The 25,342-nt window shown below is 26.4% G+C and overlaps 1 protein-coding gene across 2 annotated transcripts in view; it reads right to left on the bottom strand.

Moving 5' to 3' along the window:
* LOC107168168 (Glucose transporter 1) overlaps positions 1 to 24,980 on the bottom strand; it is a 63,561-nt gene extending 38,581 nt beyond the window's left edge. The window contains exons 1-2 of one of the 2 annotated variants that reach the window (XM_015517482.2): positions 24,795 to 24,980; positions 21,366 to 21,609 (exon numbers count right to left, since the gene is read on the bottom strand). In XM_015517482.2, the coding sequence (XP_015372968.1) occupies positions 21,366 to 21,608 (243 nt within the window). In that variant the 5' untranslated portion in view covers position 21,609; positions 24,795 to 24,980. Of the gene's footprint in view, positions 1 to 1,788; positions 2,233 to 21,365; positions 21,610 to 24,794 lie in introns of those variants that run through there. The other variant, XM_015517483.2, reaches the window with a different exon arrangement.
* Positions 24,981 to 25,342: the final 362 nt, after the last annotated feature.

Here is a 25,342-nt window from a genome sequence, read left to right as displayed (position 1 = left end):
TTTTATTTCCAGATGCCACATAAAAATTATGTTATATGAATATAATTTATAAATGATTTGCATAATTCCAATATTACAAAATTTTCCATTTCACTGAATAATTATATCTTGATTAGCTATAAAATAATAATTAATAATCTATATATTACGATTATAGAGGCGTCGAAAACGTAAATTAATTTGTCATTACTACCATATTCAAATGGTATGAATTTAAAAGATGAATGACCACAGTCATTGTTGTCAATAAATAATAATTGTATAAAATAATAATGAATTCGAAACATTGTTTCCATTGAATTATCTTTAGACTGAAATCATTTTTGATTATTAATACTCAATCGGGTTCAAAGCTTTAAAGTGTAAATATTGTCGTTGAATATTCATCCGCGTACATAATATGTCACATTATGTGACCTCATAATTATCACGTCCCAGTAAATAATATATTCATTACTCTCAATTTACCAATATTTCTTTTATATACGTGATAATATAATATTATCTGACAAGTCGACTTTTAATGGTTATTGAATTGACCTTAAAATTAATTCACTCGTCTATACACAGGACTATTTCAGCTAAACGTCAAGAATGGTATTGAAAATAAAAAAAAGCAGATTTAATATAATATTTATAATAGCGTATGTATAGAACTTAAATGCTCCCATATACATTACGCGACTTATATATCTGTATTAATAGCAGTATAATATTAATCATGAAAAAATATTAGAATTCAGTGTTTTATGTACAGGCGACCGGCATTTATGTACCATAATATATACGCATAGATTATGTTTTTCATTAATTCAAGAGACATACATATGTTTCAATTTTAGTTATAAACACTATAACTTATACAACAATATAAAATACGTACTTAGTTTTATATTAAATACATTAGATTAACATTTTGTTGACTAACACAATATGCAAGGGATTAGTAAATATTTCGAAACTACAATGTGCAATAGCTAAGTAGGTATACCTAGCTAGGTACCTAAATACATAATTATTACAGTTTTTTTCGGCATTATTACCATAGCATACTATATATGTTTATTTGCGATTAGATAATGTAACCTTTTCTCGTCAAGTTTTTCAATATGAGGTTTAAATAACTTATTAGAATTAGATAATAGACATTTAATAGTGTTTAACTCAATATCTACAAAAAAAAAATTAATTCCTTTTTCAATAAAAAAAATCAAATCAATTATCTAATAGATATAATGTTGCAATAAATAATAATCAATAGGTATATACACAAATATATACATAAAACATGACTCCAACAATGACAATAATTAGGTATTCTATATTTTCATACACGCAGAGTAACGGAAAATCTATGGTCAAAATAACAATGAGTTACAACTATTGGTAGAGATACGCAATCAGAAAAATTGAAAAAAGTATATTTTCCTTATGTATTAACAACTAGAAAAGTACTGCCCATCGACGCTATAAGAATCGTAATAATTCTATTCTTATGCGGTAGTTTAGAAAATATAAAACGTCTGTGTATACTATGTTCCCTTGGATCCGTATAGATGAAAGTAGTTTTTCCAAGACGATTAATTGTGATAAGGTGCTGCCGGGCGGAAAGCGCGCGATGTAAATAATATGATCGTACCACTAAATAATACAGTATGATGGGGAGACGCGAATTCGAGAGAGAAAAAGGGGGTTGCTCTCTGCGGTTGGTGGTGAGCAATACAACAACAATACTAATATTATATAATATTATAATAACAACGGCGGAAAATCAATCTTTTGTCTTACCTGGTTTTGAGGCGTGGGCGCCTGTTTTTCCGCGTCTTTCACCATTTGTTTTTCGGTCATAATCTATTCCACGGACAGTAAGTTAATGGACGTCGTGACCACGTACAATGTTATCGGTCTCAGGAACGCTGTCGACCAGGCCGAGTATAATATCGTGATGCGCCGTGTGATGTTCGTCACTCGCTCGCTCTCAATCTCTCAAAAATACCTAAGATCGACGGTGTGGGTAGGTACCTACGTATATGTCCGCCGCTACACGTCAAGCCGCGTACTAGGAACGACTGAGGGTGCGACCCGCCGTTCAAAGGATCTATATAAACGCTTTGTGGCGCGCGCGCGTGGAAAATCGTCGACGTACAAATGCGATATACAATAATAATATACGATATCGAGCGCGCCCCGGCTGCGTCCTCCTCGTCCTGCACACGGCCAAACGCGTTGTGACGATGGGAGCGCTCCCGAGCACCGGTAGCGGAGGCCCGTCATCCTTCCCTCCGCCACGAACGCCGCATCCCCACCCGACGCATCCACACGCGCGCTCTCTCAATGCACGTACGTCCGCAGCGGGGTGGTGCGCGCGCGTTCAGTCGTAAGACATTGCATAGGTGTTAGTACGCGTACCTACCAATCATTTTATACCTGCCAGCCTGTTCACAACGTTACCCGCACTATCATTGTCGCGTGCCGTAATGTTTATACTATATAGGCGAACAGCGTTAAAATATATTATTATCATTTTCAAATTAAATACTCGTACTATCAATTCAACCCCGTCTTAACCCCACTCTACCCTTCTACCGCTGACCGAGATTTGTGTGCAGTTCTTCGCGTTCCTTTTTTCTTTTCCAAAATATACGCTAGCTGCACAACCAACCGACAGTTTCACACTGCTGAGGCTCCAATCCCAAAACAATATATTGTCTGTACACACTACACGCGCATTCTTTTAGATAGGTTGTTTTGACTAAAATCAAAAAACATCAAATGCCACATTTTAAATTTCAGGTGTCGGAACTAAATATTTAATTTTCGAAAAAAAAACTGTTTCCTGTCTGGGAATCAACCCCTAATGCAGACATTTATTTCAAGACACTAAATTTTCACAGGCGATGACGTCTTAGTCTGTCCGAGAAGTCCCCTATACGAATAATTGTTAAATTATACATCGTTTATTAGCCATAAGCTAATACATATAATAATACATCGTTCTAAAAATAAAAATAATATAACACACCTATAAAAAAAAACCCTTTGCACAAGAAAGATGGGAAAAAGAAAAGAATATATAACATAAACACGAATACACGATTGAAGGAACCATCCTGAAGTGACGGAAATTCGGCAGAGTGAATCACTTATTGCTTATTAGTTGTAATTTATTGTGGCATGCCGGTAAAATTTGTATCTATAGACACTTTTTTTACACTATAAATCTATATACATTTTAAATGGTAAATGTAATTGATAAACAGAACTGTATACAATAATACGTTATAATATTTTTGTAAAAACCAGTTAAATATTAGTAAATAGTAATAAATGCACACGTTATACATGTATAATGTATAAAGAAGCAATATACAAATTGAAATTAAATTGAATTCAAAATCTTTTTTACTGAATTTAAAAATGATAATATTTGGTTATAAATGCTAGGTAAATTATTTAAAAATAAAAATTAATAAATATTCATTGGATTTATTAATACTAAGAATGATTATGGATGATGTAATCATCATTAAACATTACAATTTTTGTTGAAATAGATATGATTTGACAATGAACAAAAAAAAAAACCAGTTAGTTAATAATTAAAGGTACACCATTGCAATCACCCATGAATGGTTTTGTTAAACTTTACATTTATTAATTGAAAAAAAAAGTTATTATGAATATTCATACCTATATTGAATTGAACATTTGGATCACTTCTATATTTTAACCAGGTAATGATTTAATTAATGTATTTGATTAAATACATGCATGCATTTTAAACTATAGATATTTTACTTCTTATAACTTTAACCGTCGATCAATGATATAGTTTTGCCAGTTTTTTATCAACACCGAGTCAATATCCGTTGCGATCATATTATAAAACACAGTATTTTTTTCATACTCAACGTTTAAAAAGTATTTACCTATACGTAAAATATAATACAAAAGTACACAGATTAATTTAAATTTTGCCAAAGAATAACATGCATAAATATGCGTATATTATATAAGTAACAACGTATGAAACACAACAATATAAATTATAATCATATAATACTATTGCAGTACTAAAAATATAGCAAATACTAAATACAATATTGTGGTTTGTGGGTGAAATATTTTTTACAAATGAAATAAATCATAGAAAAATATTAATAACGAGTTTAACCACTATGCAATTGTGAATATCTAAAATCTAAATCACATTTTTTTCCTCGGAAATGTTTAAGCAGTTCAAGAAGGCGATGTAACCAAACAGGTTAGGTAATTAGAATGGGAAATTGCTTAGTGCTGACCCCCATTGATGGAACTTAAAGGGTGGTAAAATGTTATGAGATTTCATTGTGTTTAAATATAATATAACGTAACTAAAATTTTTATGTATATACTATATTATGTAGTATGATCGATTGATGGATAAAAATTTAAAAAATATAATTATACTATCATTATTATAGTAAGCAACGCACGAAATTGGAAAAAAAAATGTTTCAATTTTAATTTAGTTAGATTTTACTTCATGAGCATAAGTATAAGTTGTTAATAGACGTAAGAGTTCTGCCCATTCCAACTATATCAATTGTTTGTTACAGAAAATATGATGTTCAAATTGTTGATTAGACATGAAGAAGTAGTATGATTTTTCCAATAAAAAAAAAAAAAAAATATTCGTCCCGGCTTAACATATCAACCCTACACCAACCCCAATAAAGAGAGGTGCATTAAAAATACGACATTGCAAGTATCATATACCTACTATAGGTAGTATAAAAACAATATTAAATAAGTAAATGCACTTCAAATAATTATTGTATATGCAACAAATATATGTATATATACTGCAGCCACACATATATCTCACGAATGAATCCAAATTACAAATAACTATTTATTATTTATATTGATAATATATTCTATATCTACGCTATATGGACTAAATAAGCATCATTGGAGTTAAAAATTATTTACCATCACGTTATTAATTTAATATAACAACATTTCAAGGTAATTCAATAGTTGTTGGTCATTAGTTGTTGTGCTTACAGTCCTGTAAAGTATTTGAGTAAAAGTATTCAAATACTTTTTTAAGTATTGAATAACTTTTTAAATACTTTCAGCATAAAGTATTTTGAATGGTATTTTAAATACTTTTTTTTGTATTGAGTACTTATTTGTATTGAATACTTTGGTTTTTTTCCGAACAATTTATTTTTATTCGAAATATTTGGCTGAAAAAATATTATTGCCAACTACAATGAAGATAATACATTTGAGATTGAAACTGTTGAAAAGAATAATTTAGAAGATCCTTCTTCTACATTTTTTCAGTTTTGGTCTCAAACTTCTGATGACTATGACACTAATTTAAATAAAGAAATAGATCAATATTTGGGAACATCTTCAACTAAAGATATAAACATTTTAAATCTTTTACCGACAATTAAAAAAGTAAGAACTATTTCTGATTTTTTAATGATAGTTTTATTTTTTATATAGGTATTATTTATTGATTTTAGTATAAGTGTTTAATATTAACATTATTTTACATTATTTAAATAGGTTTTCATCAAATTCAATACTCCATTGCCAAGCAGCGCTTTAGTGGAGCGGGTATTTAGTGTGGGTGGAGCAACCATGACAAAAAAAAGAAGCAGTATGACGGACCAAAATTTTGAATACATAATGTTTTTAAAATGTAATAAACATTTATTTAATTGATTAATAAAATTAAATTGATTATTAACTTACTTTGTGTTTATATTACGTTAATTAGAAATCTAATTTAAAAACAAAAAGTATTTGAAAAGTATTCCAAATACTTTAAAAAAGTATTTGAGTAGTATTTGAAATACTATACAACTGAAGTATTTGAGTAGTATTTTAAATACTTAAAAAAAAATGTATTTGAGTATTTACTCAAATACTTTTTAAAAGTATTTTTTACAGGTCTGTGTGCTTATAAACTGTATCATCAAAGCGAATTAAAAAATTTAACACAAGTTACTTTTAAGTTTTAATTGAATAATTTCAACACACGCCACATCATCGCATATCAGCTGTGACGACGTTTTAATCAAAACAATAAAAATATATTTTGTTTATTTTAAATATGCGGACAGTACTATATATGGATGTGATATAACTGACACTATATATTGCATAGATGGAAGATGTATCGTAATTTTAATATAATATTAATAATTTATATATATGGAATTATGACAACCATCGATCCCACGCGCTCAATATCATTATACGCTGAAAAAACACTGTCATTATTAATAATAATGATTCTATAATTATTATTTCAAGCTAGGTATTTGACAATATAATATGTATAATAGTACTAATAAATGTTTACCATGCAAATTATAATAATATATAGGTATGCGTATGAACCATATAGAGTATATATAGATACCTATATACATAACCGATTGATAATTATTAAGTGCGTGAAAGAGAAGCACTATTTTGCTTTGTATTTTTATTGTAAATAAGGAATGGATGTTAAGAAAGAAATAATTGGAAGAAATGTCAAATTTAAGTCAAAAATTTGCATAGAGCCGTTTTTTTAAATAAAATTGGAAGGGAGAAAAGCGGTGGTCACAATATGTGCATGGTGGATACGTGTTTAATGGCTTATAAGTTATAACAAAACGGCGAGTGAAAGGCGCGCTTACGAATATAAGAGCGATTTTTGTGAGATTTCTGGTTAAATTTTGAACTTTGCTTTAAATCAGTCATTAGACAAAATCACCCACTTCACCGAATGATACATCTTATGAATTATAGGAATTACTTAGCTTTAATTATTTTTTTATTTTTTTATTTTTTTAATTATCCCGCGGCAACTAAGGCCATTGGAAAGGGGGTAGTACTGTAGGTAGTTATGGAACTGTAGGTTAGTTTTACACGTTGGTGAGAGTTTTGGCAGAATTTCTATTGGGGCACTCGTAGGTTTCTGCCATGCCCGGAGTGGGGGGATGGCGGCACTTGTTCTCCGGACACCGTGACTTGCCCGGAGAAAAATGCCGCCCGATGGTCGAGGATCCCCAACTATTTTTTGTTATTTGGCCATTAATGCATTTACTAAATATGTTACAAATTTATGTTTCATTAAATCTCTATGACTCTATTTAATTTTTGTTAAATTTTCCGTTTGAGTGTTGATTTATATAAATAAATAAAAAGTAGATATTCAAAATATTTTTAAAACACTTATGAGCAACGATTTAAAATAATTTACGAAACATAGTGAGCGTTTTAAGTATCATAATCTAATGAAATTTATCATATACATAATACATTTCAAATTCGTTTACAATGTTCTTTATTATGGTTTATGGTGTTAATAGCTTTAATCGAACATATACAACATATACATATATGTGTATATATACGTATTTCATGTATTTACTCTAAGCTTACCTATAATTAACTATATTTGTAAAAAAATATGTATGTACGTCGATTTTTGACGTAAACATCATTATTCGTCGGGCTATAGGTCGAATAACGAGTATGTACCTATTAATAAAATATTTACTTTAGTAGTTCAGTTTAGATATTATTATTATATAATATCCATTGTTCGACCAATCTAAAACACAATATTATTACTGTGACAAATATATTCTATAAAATAAATATAATTTTAGTGTGATATAACTACTATTGAAATTAATTTACTTAATAGTTTTTCTTAAATAAAAAATGGAAATAATAATTAACGAACGTGGAACAAAGCGAAATAATTACAATAATTATATTATTATATATCTACTGTCTACTTTCTAACCTTTGTAAATATATAATGACGATTGAGAACATTTATCGGTAATATAAATAAAGTAAAACCATCCAATTCAAAATGAGTGCTCTTTTCTTAAATATATAATATATATTATTTTTAAGTGTTTCTAATATTATCGACAAATAATGATGTAAATAGTAAATGTCATAACAGTTCAACAGATTGAAAAGTAATTTTAAAAATATTGACAGTATTTAAAATATTGCATATATACATCAATACGACAATATATGTATATAATAGTATATATAATGGCAATAATGGCTAAGGTGAAATTTAGCATTTTAACTACCATATTATATTGTTTTACCTTTACAGCAGATTCTAATAGATTTTATTAATTCAAAAATAATTATCTCTTTATATCATACTTATATTCACATTTAATATGAAGAATCCTTAATGTATCCCTCGATTAACAATACTAATAAATAAATAAGTTTCTTAGATCGTTATAAATTCGTTAAACATCGTACAGTTGGTAAATAATAATAGGTATGTCTAGACGAACGAAATTTCATTAATCTGCGCACAAAATATTGTTATAAATACTCTTTAATACAAATTAATGTATATGGAATTTTATTTATTGTACTTTGTTTCAATTATTATTTTAGATTCTGAGCGGAACGAGGAATGTATTGGTTTTACAATGATGTTTATTTATTTTTATTTTTTATTCTGTAAACACTTTTTCTGTTTTCTCCCTCTAAACTTGCTCAAAAGTATCAAGTGTAGCATCTTTTCTGAAAGGTAATGTTCTTGAGCTGATAATTTAGAAAAGTCATTTTTCGATTTTCGAAACGGTACTCAAAATAAAAGCGCTTAAAGGAAAAAACGTACGATTTCACAATTTTATAATATTAAATAATTACGGACGACTTTTTTTTTTTTAAATTATAGCAATATAATAATTAATACAGTATAACATATCCTAGATTGATAAACCATCTCCACTCAGAATCGTTTTTCGTATACAATGATCATTGAATTCAAATTTAAGACCATCCATTACAGTAACCTACTGTACTGCAGAGTGGCATCCATCACTTACTTACCAGCTTTTAATGACAAAATAATTGAACTTCATACATTGTTATACATTAAGTCTGAAAACTAGTATACAAAAGTTTCAGAATTTTAGAAAGAAAAATAACCACTATTCTGATAAATACAGACATTTTTAAATACTTTTCAATCTTTAATAAGTTAAGATGAAAATAGCTAAAGTATAGGTTGATAGAAACTGCAGCAATACAAATCGCAGTTACTAATGAATTTTATAAAATGCCACTTATCTGATTCTGACATTAAGGTAAATTTTTATACAAAAGTTGAATACATGCATTGCTTAAAATATTTCAGGCTATAGAATAAGTAAAATTCAAGTCACACATTTAAATTTCATCCACTCTCGGGGGTTGAACATATAATGAACCCCATCCCCCTAAAATATTTATAATACCTTCTTGAAAAAAAATTCAATTTATTCGTTAATCATGAAAATTATTTAAGATAAAAAAAAATTAAAACAGACACCCTTTCTTCAAAATATGAACTAAGTGTTACCTATTTATGTTCTATAAGGCTATAAGTCATGCATGCTATTCACATATGACTAGGTTTTCACGATTATTTTGTCTACCATAGATCTATTTATGAAAACTGATTTAATTTTTTTTAGAAAACATACATTTGTGGGATGCAAAGGTAATTTTATGGATTTAAATTGTTTACGTAACATCAATATTATGAAACATTTGTTTTTGTTTTATCCAAATGATGATTACATGTTGGTTAAATAGGAATTTAAATTGTAAATATGTATATTATATTACAATAAACATACAAATTATTTACTTAATAATTTATTTATGTATACTATTATACTATACAGACAATTATTTTAACTTAATTATGGTCAAGGAATTCAATAAAATCCACTTACAACCATCTGGTATGCAAATTATTACAGTAATAAGTTATGATGAGTGTAAATTGTTAAATTGTTTAGTGGGGCGTTGGTACCCAGTGATACTATGTCGATTTTAAGTGTACTTAAATATAAAGCTACCATCAAAAAATCTTTAATGTAATATAATATGACGGTAAATAGTAAGAATAAATAAGAAATTGGATCCGAAAGGTTGTAAGCTTGTAACTAGAAATATCCAACAATAATATTAACTATAGATGTTTTAAAACATTTTTCGTGAATAATAAATATAGGTATCATTGTATTAATTTAGCTAATTTTGGTTTCACTGGATTAAAAAATTAGATATGTTTTACTCATTTATCGGGACATTTACAAAATAAACATAGCTACTTCTGAACGAAAAATAACAAATGAAACGAAATCTAAGCCTTGATAAACAACCCTAAATTTAATTTCTGGTCGAATAACTTTCAGATTCAAATTTTACATTAATTTGTAACAGCGTAGTAGAAAATAATATTAGTACCAAGGACAACTTATATCTTATCATTTGTGAACATAGGTAGGTATCAATGATGGACATATTGCGCATATCACGTCCTCTATGATAATAAATTAATAATGAACAGCTACAGAAATGAGCAGACCAAATCAATTGCATAATTTGCACATATCAATACTCCCCCTTCTCATCATTATCAACTTCCTTATAATTTATGTTTCGATATTTTTGCAACTTATTACCTATAATAATAGTAATGTGGAAAACACAAATCGAAACTAAATACCTAAAATACAAAAATTACTACCAATAACTTTTGTATATAATATCAATAATGTCTAAATACAATATAAAAAACGTATTACCAATGTACAAAGTTTCGATAAAATGTTGTTCAAGATTATACATTAATTATTTTTAACATAACCTAAGAGGTTGTCGGACAATATCAGTGAACCAATTATTATTATTAAATATAGATAATAGTAATATTCTATTATTCTGAATATCTAAGAACACACTATACTTACAACGCTTTAATAAATTCTAATTATCCTATAGAGTCATCTCCAAAATAAAATGGACCGAATCTGATATATCACTTTTTAAATAGGTATGATAAACTTTAACAATCTAAATAAATATTAATTCTATGTACATTTCATATAACATTAACCAGTATTCAGGTTAACTTTCTGATAACTCATTAATACTAAAAATACTCAACATTCATGTTGACTGTAATAAAATGTTTGATTAAATTCCCAAAACGTCTACTTTTTCCTAATATTGATCTTAAACTATTTTTATATGTTTCAACTATGAAAATTATCTTTTACTAAAGCAGTTGGTGATAGGCATAGTAAAAAAAAATTAATGAACACATTCTGGAATGCATGTGATATTTCATATCTTTAATGACTTTAATTAGTATGTTAGCATGATCCCTTGACATTTTTTAAGAATAGACTAAACTACAAAATTGAAACCATATTCAGGGAAATAATTGGAATCTAAATTTAGTTTATTTGTATAATAATATAGTATATTGATTGAAAATTTCTCTTTAATTTAGATTTTATTCAAATAAAAATCTAAATTTGTCTTCTACTTATATGTATGCTTTTTTTCATTGATTTAATTCAGATATTAGTCTATCATTTATTCACATAATACTAATATTTTTGTGAGTACTTTTATTTTCACATTTTTTTCCGAGGTTTTCAGTCCAAAATATAAACAATATGGAGATAAAAGTGCAAAAATAAAAAACCTTAAGTTTGATACATATGTAGTAAACACACATACTTTGTTATGTATTAAAATATTAAGCAAAATATCGAGGTATAATACTAAAATATATTTAATAAATGTAATTCTTAGTTTAAGTCATAAGAATAATCCGTTTATATATTATCTATTTCCCTGTCTATAATAATTAATAATATTTGTTAAAATAAGTTGTTAGCAACAACTTATTAGTTTCATTCAATATTGGTTTTGTATACTGGATAATTAAAAGGTTCATTACAATTTATTGAGAAAAAAATAACCGTGTATAATAATAATTAGTCAATAGCTGTTAATATAATATTATTAAAATTGAGATATAGATTATGCATAATTGTTTTAATCAACTTAATCAGTATTTTATGTTTGATTTTTTGCAACATGAAATAAAATAACTCATCATACCTCATTAATTTATTATTTAAGTATTTATTTTTCTATATTAATAAATAGTAAGTGTTTTTTATACTGTTATTATTTTTTGTATCTATATTTAAATAATAAATTTAATTTAAATATCCACGCGCTACATCAAATCTTATTTCAAAACAATATTCTACCTCAGTATGAAATAGGCATCTGTAACATTTCTATAGGTAACAGATTTATTAATTTTTATTAATACAATCTATTTATTTACAGTAATATTGTATGTATTTATTGATACTCTATTACACCAATAGTAAACTATATTTATAGAGCTGCCTATAAGACTATAACAGTATAACACATCTTTCTACATTCATATTTATAAGTGATATATATTTATTAACATGATTTTATAATTTAATCTGAAGAAATAAGCATTTTATAAAAAAATAGGTGATAATTTACAGAAATCAAACATGGTAAATAAATCTTAAGTCAAGTAGATGTCTGGAAATATATTATGAAGGTATTAAAATATTTTAAAATTAGATATGAACCGTAGAAGAAATTAAAACATATTACTTATTTGGGATCAACGATATCACTAACAAAAAAAAAGGCAGTTGTATAAATGTATTTATATTAAATATCTAGGAAATATAATCGACATGAAGTATTTATAGACGACTTGGTGTATAATTTTTAATCTGCAGCAATAAGTATACCTATATTATAAATACATCAATAGTATACATCCAAACAAATAGTAATTGGTACCTAGTTCGTAGTTCATACATAAATTACCTAAGTAGAGCTTTTTAACAATTATATAGGAATATAAATAAAGTGGCATAATGATAGTATCAACAAAAAATGTACATTCAAATATTTATAATAGTAAATTAATATCTAATAGCTTTATAGATCAATATAATAGGTCATGGCAATCTTTAATATATCACTTAAAATCGTTAATCGTTGTCCAAATATCACGAGCTGAAAAATGTACTAAATTGTTCGGTGAAAGTGATTGTATGAAAATTATTCAATTGAAATCTATATTGGAAACAAAATATTGTATAGTTACCGTAATATAATATATATTACGCAGGTACTAAAAATGTTAAGTTGTATACCTTTCTTATTTACAGCTGGACATTGCGGTGTATTATGAAAAATAAATTAAATTTCATAGTTTAGGTTGCCTACACTAGAGCAAGTTATTATTGGCAGTTATAAATAACAGTCATGATAAAATATAATCTATAGCTATTTATAAAGCGTTTTCAATAAATTAATATTCGTAAGATTCGGAAGAATAACACCGCCAAAAAAACTCTGATATGGGCAATGCCACATATTTATAAAGAAATAAACGAGTGAATATAAATTAGGTACGTTAGTTATAGAATTTAATACAAATTGAATCATTCTAAAAAACAAAATCTTATCAACCGCGGCTGATTAAATAATCATTTAATGCTAAACATTATTTTAACATTTAAATATTACATTAGAGCTGAATGCTGATTTTTTATGGCATGCAGTAAATATACCTACATGTATATAGTGTATAAGCACTTAAAGAGAAAAAACTTAGTACATTTTTCAATTTTTGCAGAGTTCCGATGGATTTCGATTTTCCCATGGAACATTTTTTACACTTCAAACAAACACAAAGTGATATATTTAAAAAAATATAAATGTATCTATGTAGTATTATTATATACAGGGCGTGTACTACCTATATACGCGCCATTACAATGTATTATTGTGATATTCTAATAATTCACGTCAATCACAAACCACTAAAGGATTTATAGAGCCGCACTTATACCTACTCACGAGTATATTATATTATTATTATCTGAAACAGCTACAAGTATATATCGTGCACTGGTGATTACATGTTTACGAGACGAATATACATGCCACAATGCGGTCAGTGAAACTACAATATTATGTACACATGCAAATATACATATACCAAGATACCTACTGTACAGTGAATAATAATAATAATAAGTACATAATATATATATAGGTATTAATTTTAGTGTGTGCTGCGGAGTTTACTCTTGCGAGTTATAACGATCATTATACCTATGCCGAAAAGACTTACGATGCACTTATAGTATTATAATGATGATATTATATGTATACCTATCTATATTATATGCATACATGAAATGATATAATACATCTCTGATATAATATTTTTTAGGTATCCATTTCACCAGTTCGATATTTAACGCCACCAGTGGCACCCACAGGTTTTCCACGAACCAGTGCAGTTATTTTACTATATAGGGCCCCCAAATTTATTTGTTTGCATATTTGGCACTGCCAATTCTTTACGCTTTATTCAACGATCTAAATATTCAGATGGACCAATGTTATGTATTTATAGTGTCTGATCAAGAGACCTGCAGAGTGGGGCCCCCGAATGTATGTAGGCCCCGAGACCTACGAAAAACCAGTGCAATTGCACCACTTGGTACCCTACGTGGGCGCCACTGAACGCCACAAACGTATTGATATTATAGGACACCTCGAAAGTCGAACACACAATCACATACATTTTTTGAAAATATATAAAATTTTGGTTGACGAATTGATACAAATATATAAACTTGGTGTGATGGTGTGAACTTCTACCTACCTAACTGACTGTAGAAGTGTGGTTGGTATAAAACCCAAGTAGAAACCTCAAACACGTGCAAGTCTTCCAAGCACCTGCGGAAATTCCTTGACATAACTACCAGTGTACGTTAAATTAATAATTAGACGAGTGATATTTGCGAATAAAGAAAATATGAAAAAACTACACAATATTACAAAATTATTTTAAATATTATTATTATTATATTGCATTGGTTTATTTACGTTTTTTTTTTTATTCTAATTAAACAATCATGCTACTTCAAGTTTAACGTTAATCAAATTTATTAACTTCCGGAATTGTTATGTTATACAAACCACCTATACAATGTAATAAATAATATTAATTGTCAGGTGTAAAAATTAGGTAGGTATATTATACTACATAGGTGTTATCCATAAAAATATAAAATCGTTTTAGGTGAAGCATTAACATATTTCATGTATATCATCTTTAATACCGTTAGAAATTGGTAGAATTATTATTATTACTTATTACAGTTCTTAAAAGTAGGAAATTCTGAAAACTTTTCTGAACAATAAGATAAAAATAAAATACATAAAACAAATAACATAATCCCAAATCGTTCATATACTATTATAAAATTCCTAAGCCTAATGATCCAGCCATTATCGTTCAGTTTGATACCTTCTTAGATCTTACTAAGAACCAAACGATCACAAATAACTAAATAAGCTCAATATTACTCATATCCTATGTGAAATTCTAGCAACATACAATTTCGAAAATATAGAATACAGAATATACACAATTCCTCCATTAAAAGGAATTTAAATTATAATATTTAAACCAACAATATTATCTAACTTTAAATCGATTTTATAAACTTCTTAATTTTATATCTTATGTAAATAATATGATTATCAACCTATATAATATATGTTACGGGCAAAGTATACAATTTGGGCATTTTATACATTGTCCGAACATTTTATACAATGCCCTTCGTATATTGGGCAATATAGATAACGGATGAGATGATTTAATGAATAATGACATGTATTTATATTATTAGAAAATATAATAAGTTTTATTGATTTTACAATGATGTGTTTTTTTTGTGTCTGTCATCACATTTTGGGGCAGTTAAAGTGCTTTGATTTTCGACTTCAGTACCTCATCCGATCAGAAAGTGAATTAAGTTGGTAATTTGGGGGGGGGGGGTCAAAAGTAAAAAATTCCCAATATTTTTCTTAATAATAGGGATAAACAAACTAAAAATTAAGGGAAATAGGGGAAATTTTACGCACAATCAGTTTTCAACAAAATCGATTTTGGTTTTTGATGTAATTTTAAAACAAATGATACATGAAACTTTTCTCGAATGTTTATATAAGTATATTCTATTCACCATGTAATTTTCAAAATATTTTGAATTAAGTTGAACTATTTATAGGTATATGCAATTTTCGATCATTATTAGTTTTTTTAAATTAATATCGATAAAAATTTATTTTTTGGGTAGAAAAGCTTGAAAATCTAATACAAGACTCCTAGCATGTTGTTACAATAGCAGTTGAAAAGTATTAAAAATACATAGGCATGACTTTTTTTTATGAGCATTTAAAGTTCAAATTTTTATTAAATACGTGAAAATTACGGAAATGTTCAAATTATCTTAGATAGAAATTTATAAAAAATTTTATTTTTAAATCTAAGATTTGAAAATTTAATTCAAGATTCCTTATAAGTTTGTCTTACTTTACCAGAAAATTAAATGTCTACCGGAAAGTCAAATATTTTAATAAGTATCAATAATAAGTAATATTGATCTATAATATTATATCTTAGACAGATAAACCGTCTCCGCTTAAAATCGTTTTTCGTATACTATGATATAATATCATTGGATTCAAATTTAATTCCATCCATCATTACAGTAACCACTAGTAACACGGTAACACTTGTAACTTACTGTACAGCAAAATGATACCCACTTTCCCGCTTTTTTAGATAATAATTTGACTTTATTTTAACTATGTTTTACGATTTATCATATTTTATTAAATCATCACATCCGTTATCTATATTGCCCAATATACGAAAGGCATTGTATAAAATGTCCGGACAATGTATAAAATGCCCAAATTGTATACTTTGCCCGTAACATATTACATACTAATTAATATGTTTCTCATCTATAATTCTAATAAACTGGCTGTTAATATGCATTTATACTTAATATAAAATAAATAACAGAATTCATTGTGTAACTCCAAAAATTCTACTTTAAAAATATTATGTTTCTGCATAATATTAGTAACTTCAGCTATATATGACGTATTAAAAAATACTTTTTTTTTTTTAAATTAATCTACTTGATGATATAAAAGTTAACTTTATTTGTTTGATATTTCATATATAATGATATTATATTATTAACTAAATTTTTACACTACTTTTTATAGCAGCGTTGTCTTAGATAAGCGAAAGGTTAACGTGTTTTTTTATTTAACTTCTTCATTATTAATTTAAATTTAATTTTATGTCTTAATAATATATTGTAGGGTCATAAATCATTACTCATAAACCTTTCCTTCTGATAAAGCTCTGATTTGTTGCTGTTAAGACTATAAAAATTAAATATCAATATGTAATTAAAGCACATACAAAATAAATATGATATCAAATGAAAAAATTAAATTACAATATATTTTACACTTGATAGAATTTACGTAAGATATATTTTAGATATTGTTAATGATAGTTACTAATACAATAGATATCTTTCCGAAAATGAAACCTCGATTTCGTTGAAAACGTAATAGATTATAAGCACGCAAACATAATATTACTTAAAAAATATTAGATTAAAACAATTTTTTTGAACTAAAACCGTTACGATTTCGGATACTATATTGCAATAAATAATAATATATTGTATAATAGTATTGTGAATTATTATAAAACAGTCTGAAATACCTATTTACACCAAACGCAATAAATTATTATGCATATATTTAATGAACAGTTTTAAATTAAATCAGTTCAAAGTCAAAATGTAAAAGTTCATTTAAATATTTAATATATTAACATGTGTTATAATCTTAATCATTTATAATATATGAATAATAACTATAACAAAATAAGCTAATCGAAGTACAATAAATTAATGTATGGATATAGATAGATGATAGATTACTCAAATTAACATTAAATAAAAGTTGAATGTCAAGTTAGTAATCTTAACAAATTATTATTTCTTTTTTGTAATTAATGGTCTTTGCTGTAGATGTTATTTTTTTAAATCAATAAAAAAAATATATACTACTAATTTGTATGGTCCTTTTTTGTGATGGATAAAAACAAAAATATGCCATAATAGGTCGAAAATTATAATATTATCTTTAAGTATGTTTAATATATTAAAATAATACATTAAAGTCAATTACTAAAATGAGATAACTTTATTTATTAGAAGCATGAAACTTTTTAATTATTTAATTTACTTTAAGAAACATGTCATTTTAGATAACTAATAATATATTAAACATTTTATCAGATTATTTATATCACCTTTATTGCTAGGATTACGAAAGAATCGATGTTATTGCTTTTTCGAAGTTCGTTCTGATTCGTTTTTATGATGTTGGAATGGAGGATAGGTGGTTTCATTGTTTTGTGAAAGTATTGTTGTTATGTTAAAACTCGGACAAAAATAAGGCGTTTAGGATAGGCAATATCAATTCTTAATTTATCATTACTCAACTGATTTACTATACAACAATTTTAATGTTTAATGTAAATTAAATATGTACATGTATTGAGATAAATATTTTTTTTAGTTGAAATATTATTATTATTAAATTTAATGTATTTTAAACAATATTTTAGTTGAAGTAGGTAATTTTTATGGTAGGTAAACATTTGAATCTCTGTTTAAAAATACAAATTCTATGTTTTAAATCCAAAATATCAAATCAAAAGTTTTTAATCATATATTAATCAATACATTATAACAAAAACAATTCAAAGTACAATAATACAATGAATCCTTTATTTTATTTTTGTAAGAAAATCAGCTTTATGAACACATCATGATATTATATAAATTACATTTATCCATGATAATATGATAAAATCATGATAGGTTATAGAAGTCCAACTAGATTATATTGAAGATAAAATGAAAAGAATAATGAAAATATGTTTACAATAATTCATTACTGTTACTTGTTTATTTAATTAAGGTTTTAAAATGCGTATTTCGTTATCAATTGATTTGATACTACAGTTTCAGTTCATTAAATAAAATAAAGTTGGTATCTGGCAAGTGCAAATATTATGTAATTAGACATTTTAAAATTAATAAATTTATAGACTAAAACAACTGTACATTGTTTAAAAATGAAATTTTACTAGTAAAAAGTTAAAGTATAAATGCAAAGTTTTTAGTTGTAATTTATTATGGTTACTGATTTATACTTGACCAACAAATTTAATAAACAAATAAAATAGTATATGTTCTATAACATACAGAACTATGACAATAATTAATCAGATATTATGAAAACCTAATGTAAATAAATTTCAAACAATCAATTATTATCTCTGTTCCTAAAGGTTTAGGTCAAAATATACAAAATAAACTAATTTATAACAATCCGCGATCAATATATTTAGTTAATTAAATATTATAGTTTTGTTTTTGTTATTGTTGTTAAATAATACTACATCAAAGATAATATTTATTCTTAAACTATCTTTAGGTATAAAATACAGCCATAAATATGAATCCTATTATATATCGCTGCCAAGACATTAACCATGTTTACATATTGGATAGGTCGGGTAAAAATTAAATATTTATAAATAATAAAAACACTTTTTTGTTGAGTAGCACATCCTTTAGGAAGTTAACAGTGTTTACACACAATAGTACAATACACATCTAACATTTAAAAATAATATTTGAGAGTGTAATGTGTAAAAATGTCCGAAGAATTAATTATATCATAAAATTTACATTGACATAAAAATCAACATAAATACCAAAGATATACATTTTTAAGTGTTTATTAACTAATAAATTATTGTGATTATATCATTTACGTGGACTTGGTTATCACCAGCCATAAATTATTTAGTCGATTATCATGCATAATATGTCCAATATTCATGAATTCATGATAATATACGTTTAAATCAAAATATATGTTATGCCAAACATTTTTAAAAATAGTTAAAACCTGTTAATATTTAGGTACCTGTAGAAATGTGCTGTAATCTTAAAGAAAATTGTTATTGGCTATATAAAACTCATAATAAATGAATTTGATTAAACAAATTTTACCCATGTCTTAAAAGTTTAAAACTTAAGGAAATTAGAGTATAGCGTATCGAACCGTACAATTTATAATTAATGAAGGTAAGTCATAGTACCTATTGTAATTTCAAAAATTAACATATTTTTTTATACAAATTATACTTAATATAGTTAAAATATTATATCTGAACATAAATTATGAACTCAGATTCTCACATGAACATGTTGAGCATGGTTTATTATTTTCTCACAGAATAAAAAAAAAATTAATGCTAATACATTGAAATAATCATATTTTGTATTTATTTGGTTCTAGATAGATAAATTTAAAAAAAAATGTATGCATAACGTACATCAATCTATTTTATGATAACTGATTAAATACTTCTGCAGTCAATAATTAGTAAATAGTTATAGTAGCTTATTAATAAACGAATTATTTATGGTTAGTTGAATCTCTAATTAAAACGTGTAAACTATTTGGATAATAAATTTGTATAATATACATAAAAACAAAATTCTAATAATATCGAAATCAAACATAAAATATAATATCATTGTTACTAACCTATTACCTAACAACCATGTTGATATTACACATATACAGGCTGATTCTTTTATTATATCGTGAACCACTCATTATTTGATAAAGTGTTTTTAAATATTGCTTTTACATGGTTTAAAGTCGTAACAAAACAATTTGTTAATTATTTTACTTTAAGCTCAATGGCTTAAGAGGCCAAGGGTATATGTACTATAAAAAAATAAAAAATAAAACTTGTGTGTTTCAACATAATTTTTAATATTTTTATCCATATAGTTTTTTAGTTTCTAAGCTTTTTACGTTTTTTAATAACAACATAGAGTTATTATTTGGAACAATTATAAATATATGGAATTTTACATTTTCTTTTGTATAATGTCAGAGTGCTAATAATGATATAATAGTAATAATATTGATAATAACTTAATAGTGTGCACATGAATTCATCCATATTTATTACTTTTTTAACTCAATTGACTTATAAAATTAAAACCCAGGAATCATAGTACCTGTACTTATATATTGGAATATAATAGTTGTGTATAATATTAAATATTATATAAATTATTTAAATAACGTATTAATACGTGCGATTTAAGTTGAACATTTTGTTAGAATCCAGTTCAAAATTTCTCATATTACTAAAAGACTCAAAAATTTTAATATTGATTCTAGTAATACACGAATTTGTACATTTTCAAAATAATTAAATAGTTTTAATACAATAACGTCAACAAGAGTGGTAATATTATAATGATTGGAACTCAAAATAAACAATACAAATATTACGTCTCTTATTAGTTACTAAACTCTTACCTATTAGGTACCTACAGTCAATATCGATGCTAAATCGGACTGAGGGTCAAAAATACATTTCAGCGTAACCCTTAAGAATAAGTTGACATGTTCGGGTAAACTAATATGTACAAAATTCAAAAACAAACACTTACCCGTTTTTCTGTGCTTCTGGACGAAGGACCCCTTACATAAATGGGCACGTCCATATCAGTGGTGGACGATGCAAATGACGCATCGCCCGGCCTGCTTGGAACTTGGAGCAGCTTAACGGCCTGCGCAGCTAATTCTCTGTTGCCGTGCAATTGCAGCGGATGATCCTCCTCAATGAAACCCACGCTGTCAGGAGATCCATCACCGTCCTCATCGTCATAATACAACATTGTAGGCCGCGGCATCCTAGTAGGTACATACAAAACCAATCATAGTGGTCGTCAGAACAAACAATGAAATGACTGCAATCGCAATGCCCTTTTAAGGTGCTTTTTTTATTATTATTAGAAATATATTGTTTTGGTATACATTACTATATTAGAGTAATCAAGCATTAAAGAAAAAACATTTTAAAAATAGTGATTAATAATCTAAAAAAAAAAAAAATTAACACATCAAAATCTTACACTTATGATATTATTATTATTATATGGACGTATCATTTATATATAACTACCGTTTGATTTGAAATACGATACAATTTTAAAACTCGTTGAAAAAACTCTATTTAATATAGTGCATATCAGGGGCGTACTCGAGGGGGGGGGGGTTCGTGGGGTTTTAACCTTCCCCATGACCTCACTAACCTATGTAGTCTTGTGCGTTCGTGCTTAGGGGAGAGGTGGCCACAGTGAGACACGGGGCACAGTGATCCATTAACTTTAAGTCGACTAATTTAATATTTAACCATCAGATGGAGAATCCAGAAGATTCATAAAATCATAATAAACGTAATGGTTAACTATTAGTCTATTAGTAAGTTCAGGTCAAAAATGATACTATCATAGTATCATCTTATCATAATGTTGTTATTTTTTGTTATCAAAACGTGAAAAATGTGAGCTTCGTTTTTTTCAATTTTGGTATCGAATTTTATTCAAAGTTACGTATTTTAAGGTATGTATAAATTAAATTTTTCTTGTGCACAATTTAGTAATATGCACAATTGTTTATCATAAATATTCATACGAGAATAATAAAAAATCTGCAAAATAATAGATTGATATACAGTGAGACAAATAAATACTGTTGTCTCGCTGTACCCAACATCAGTTAACTCTAAAACAAGACTGTTGAAATAAATTGTGATCATAATAAAGTGATATTAGTTTATGATTTTTATTTCATTTTTAAAACTTAAACATAAAACTATTGAAATAAACAAAGTGAATACCTACATTTTTTTAATTGTACAAAAACACAATTAATTATTTTAAAATTTGTTAAAAAAATTCTCTTTAATTGTTTTATCATATTATATAAATGTTGTGAAATGAAAAGTTTAAATATAAAAGATAAACTACAAATTTAAAAGGTTTTATATTATGTACCATAGTGCTCCGTGACGTGTCTCATTGTGCACAAGGCTGGGTCACAGTGAGACACTATGACATTAAAAAAAAAAAATTCTCTGGGTTGAAATTTCGTTAAATTTTAAAATGTATTAATATGTTTTTTAATGCTCAATAATATTTAGAATAGAACCATAACGCTGTTGAAGGATTATCACTTAAAACAAAAACAATATTTAAAAAGTAATTTTTAGTGTCTCACTGTGGCCACCTCTCCCCTAAATATAATATAACTCACAGGAGCAATTTTCTAAAAAAAATTTTTTTTAATGGAAAAAATAAACAAAATATATCTATTTTAAATCGTATGTCAACATGCAATATACAACGATTGCATGCATTATCTGTTAAGAACTGTAAGATTAGATAGGTAAGTAAGAATATTTTTAAAAAGAAGGTGACAAAGTCCCAGGTAAAAAACAAAATGTTCAACCCCCTCCCCCCATTGAAAACTCCTGAGTACGCCTATGGTGCATATCAATATAATAATATATAATACAACTTCAGTACCTATATGTATAATGGTATCTGTAATCACCAATATTTATAACTTCGTTAGGTTAGGAAAAAAAGTGCATAATATATTATGGAACAGTGGTATACATAATAATATAATAATATAAAGTTTAATGTCTATCAGCCTATATTGTATAATATTATACTCACGAGTCATGACGGTTTATATTATTTCCATTAAAGAATTAAGAAGCATTATATTAATTTATTTTTATATTAATAACGTTTTTATATTAATATCAGGTGCCCATAATATTTATTTTATTTATATTTAAAATAACGGAACTGTTGGAAAATTATAATTGCAAAATCGAAAAAATTGTGAAATATTTTAAAAAAATGTCAATTACTATAAAGAGTGAATTCGTTTTCTTGAAAAGTATTACATTTTATTTTTAGATATATATAATTTAAAGTTATGGAAATGCGAAATTTATGAAAACATATTTTTTATGTTAATGTATTTTTTCTTTTTTCTTTATTGGTTTATATCATAATAATATGTTAATAGCTTCTTACTTCAAAGTAGAATATTTTTCTAAAAATTTCAATGTGTAGAAAACATCAAATCTCCAAAGAGTGGCTAATTGTTTATAATTTATAACTTTTAAATATGGGGTATTTAAATTTTAAAGTTTTGATGATCTGATGATCTGAATTGAGTAGTAAGTGGTACCCAGAAAAATATTAATCCACAACTACTCCTCTTATTCAAACTTAAAGTCCTACTTAAATCTAATTAACCCAATAGTTAACTACTCGTTCGAAACTCAATTTTAGTAAACATTATCAGTAAATCAAGTCTTCGCTTGAAATATAAGACAATTTACTGGTAGTTTTTATAAATATTTGCACTGTATAAGAAATATCAGGTTTAAGCTTATAGGTACGCCATAATAGTATAACAGAAACCACAAATATAATTTGAGATTACTAGGTATTCTTATGTGACCCCCCTCCTATGTTTAGATATCTTTAATCTCGGTTTCAAACTATTTTTTTACTAGATGTATGCTGTTCACCTTAATTTAATTTAAATATTCATATTTATCATATGTTATTATTTATTTATTGTTTTTAGGTTTGTAAATAAAGTGTAATAAATCTAATTTGTACAAATTTAAAAACAGCATAACATTAAGTACTCAAACAATTGCTTAAAAACATGTATATTTATAGTTTTAAAACATGATGTACGGTATGTGTCATAGATTATTTTCCAATAAACACAAGTTATTAATTATTATGATATTAATGACATAATTATCATAAATAGGAATATCATTACGCCAAGAAGATATGGAAGTTGATACATTGAATATCCAGCATAATTTTTAAATGTATTAATATAAAATAAAATTATAACTAATTTATTAGTATAGGTGTGCTTTCACAATACATTATATAATATCATAAAGACGTACTTCAATGATTAAAAGAATAATGAGTTGGATCCAATAACTACAAGGTAATCTGAGGTGTAATATAATATTGTTTACTTACAGAATTATTATCTTCAACCTTCAAAATTGTTCTTGATCAATCCAAAAAGAACTTTGCATCACTTATCACTAGAAAACATAGTTGCAAAATTAATGTATCACGCGATATTAAACAATTGAATAAAATTACAAATTATAAACGGAAATAACGATAGAAAAAGCTTGAGATTATCGCTCCACCAAAACAAAAAACTAACGAGTTTTGTTATAACTCATAAAATGAAAACGATTTTGTCACTAGAAAACGAATAAGAAAATCAGTCCGCGGATTCTCATCTAGAACTGGCAATGGACCAGAAAGGACCACATGGCGGTCATTGAGGGACAAAATTAGAGTAGGAAAATATGTTTAGACAACCTCTTGAAGCCATAAATTGCATTATACAGGACTGTATAACTGCTAAACACGTCGGATATCACGCGAATAAAGTGTTTAACTCGCACTTATAAACGAACCACATCGACATATTTCACATTTTCAACGGATTGTACGCATTTGGTAAAATTATATTTAATTTCTATGTTTTAAATATGTTTTTATTTGATGGT

This window comes from Diuraphis noxia, unplaced genomic scaffold (genome assembly GCF_037042655.1).
Source record: "Diuraphis noxia isolate RWA-SAM2 unplaced genomic scaffold, SU_Dnox_SAM2 contig0005, whole genome shotgun sequence".
Lineage (NCBI taxonomy): Eukaryota > Metazoa > Arthropoda > Insecta > Hemiptera > Aphididae > Diuraphis > Diuraphis noxia.
The sequence above is the reverse complement of the archived record's forward strand: the minus strand, read 5'-3'. Positions and strand labels throughout refer to the sequence as shown.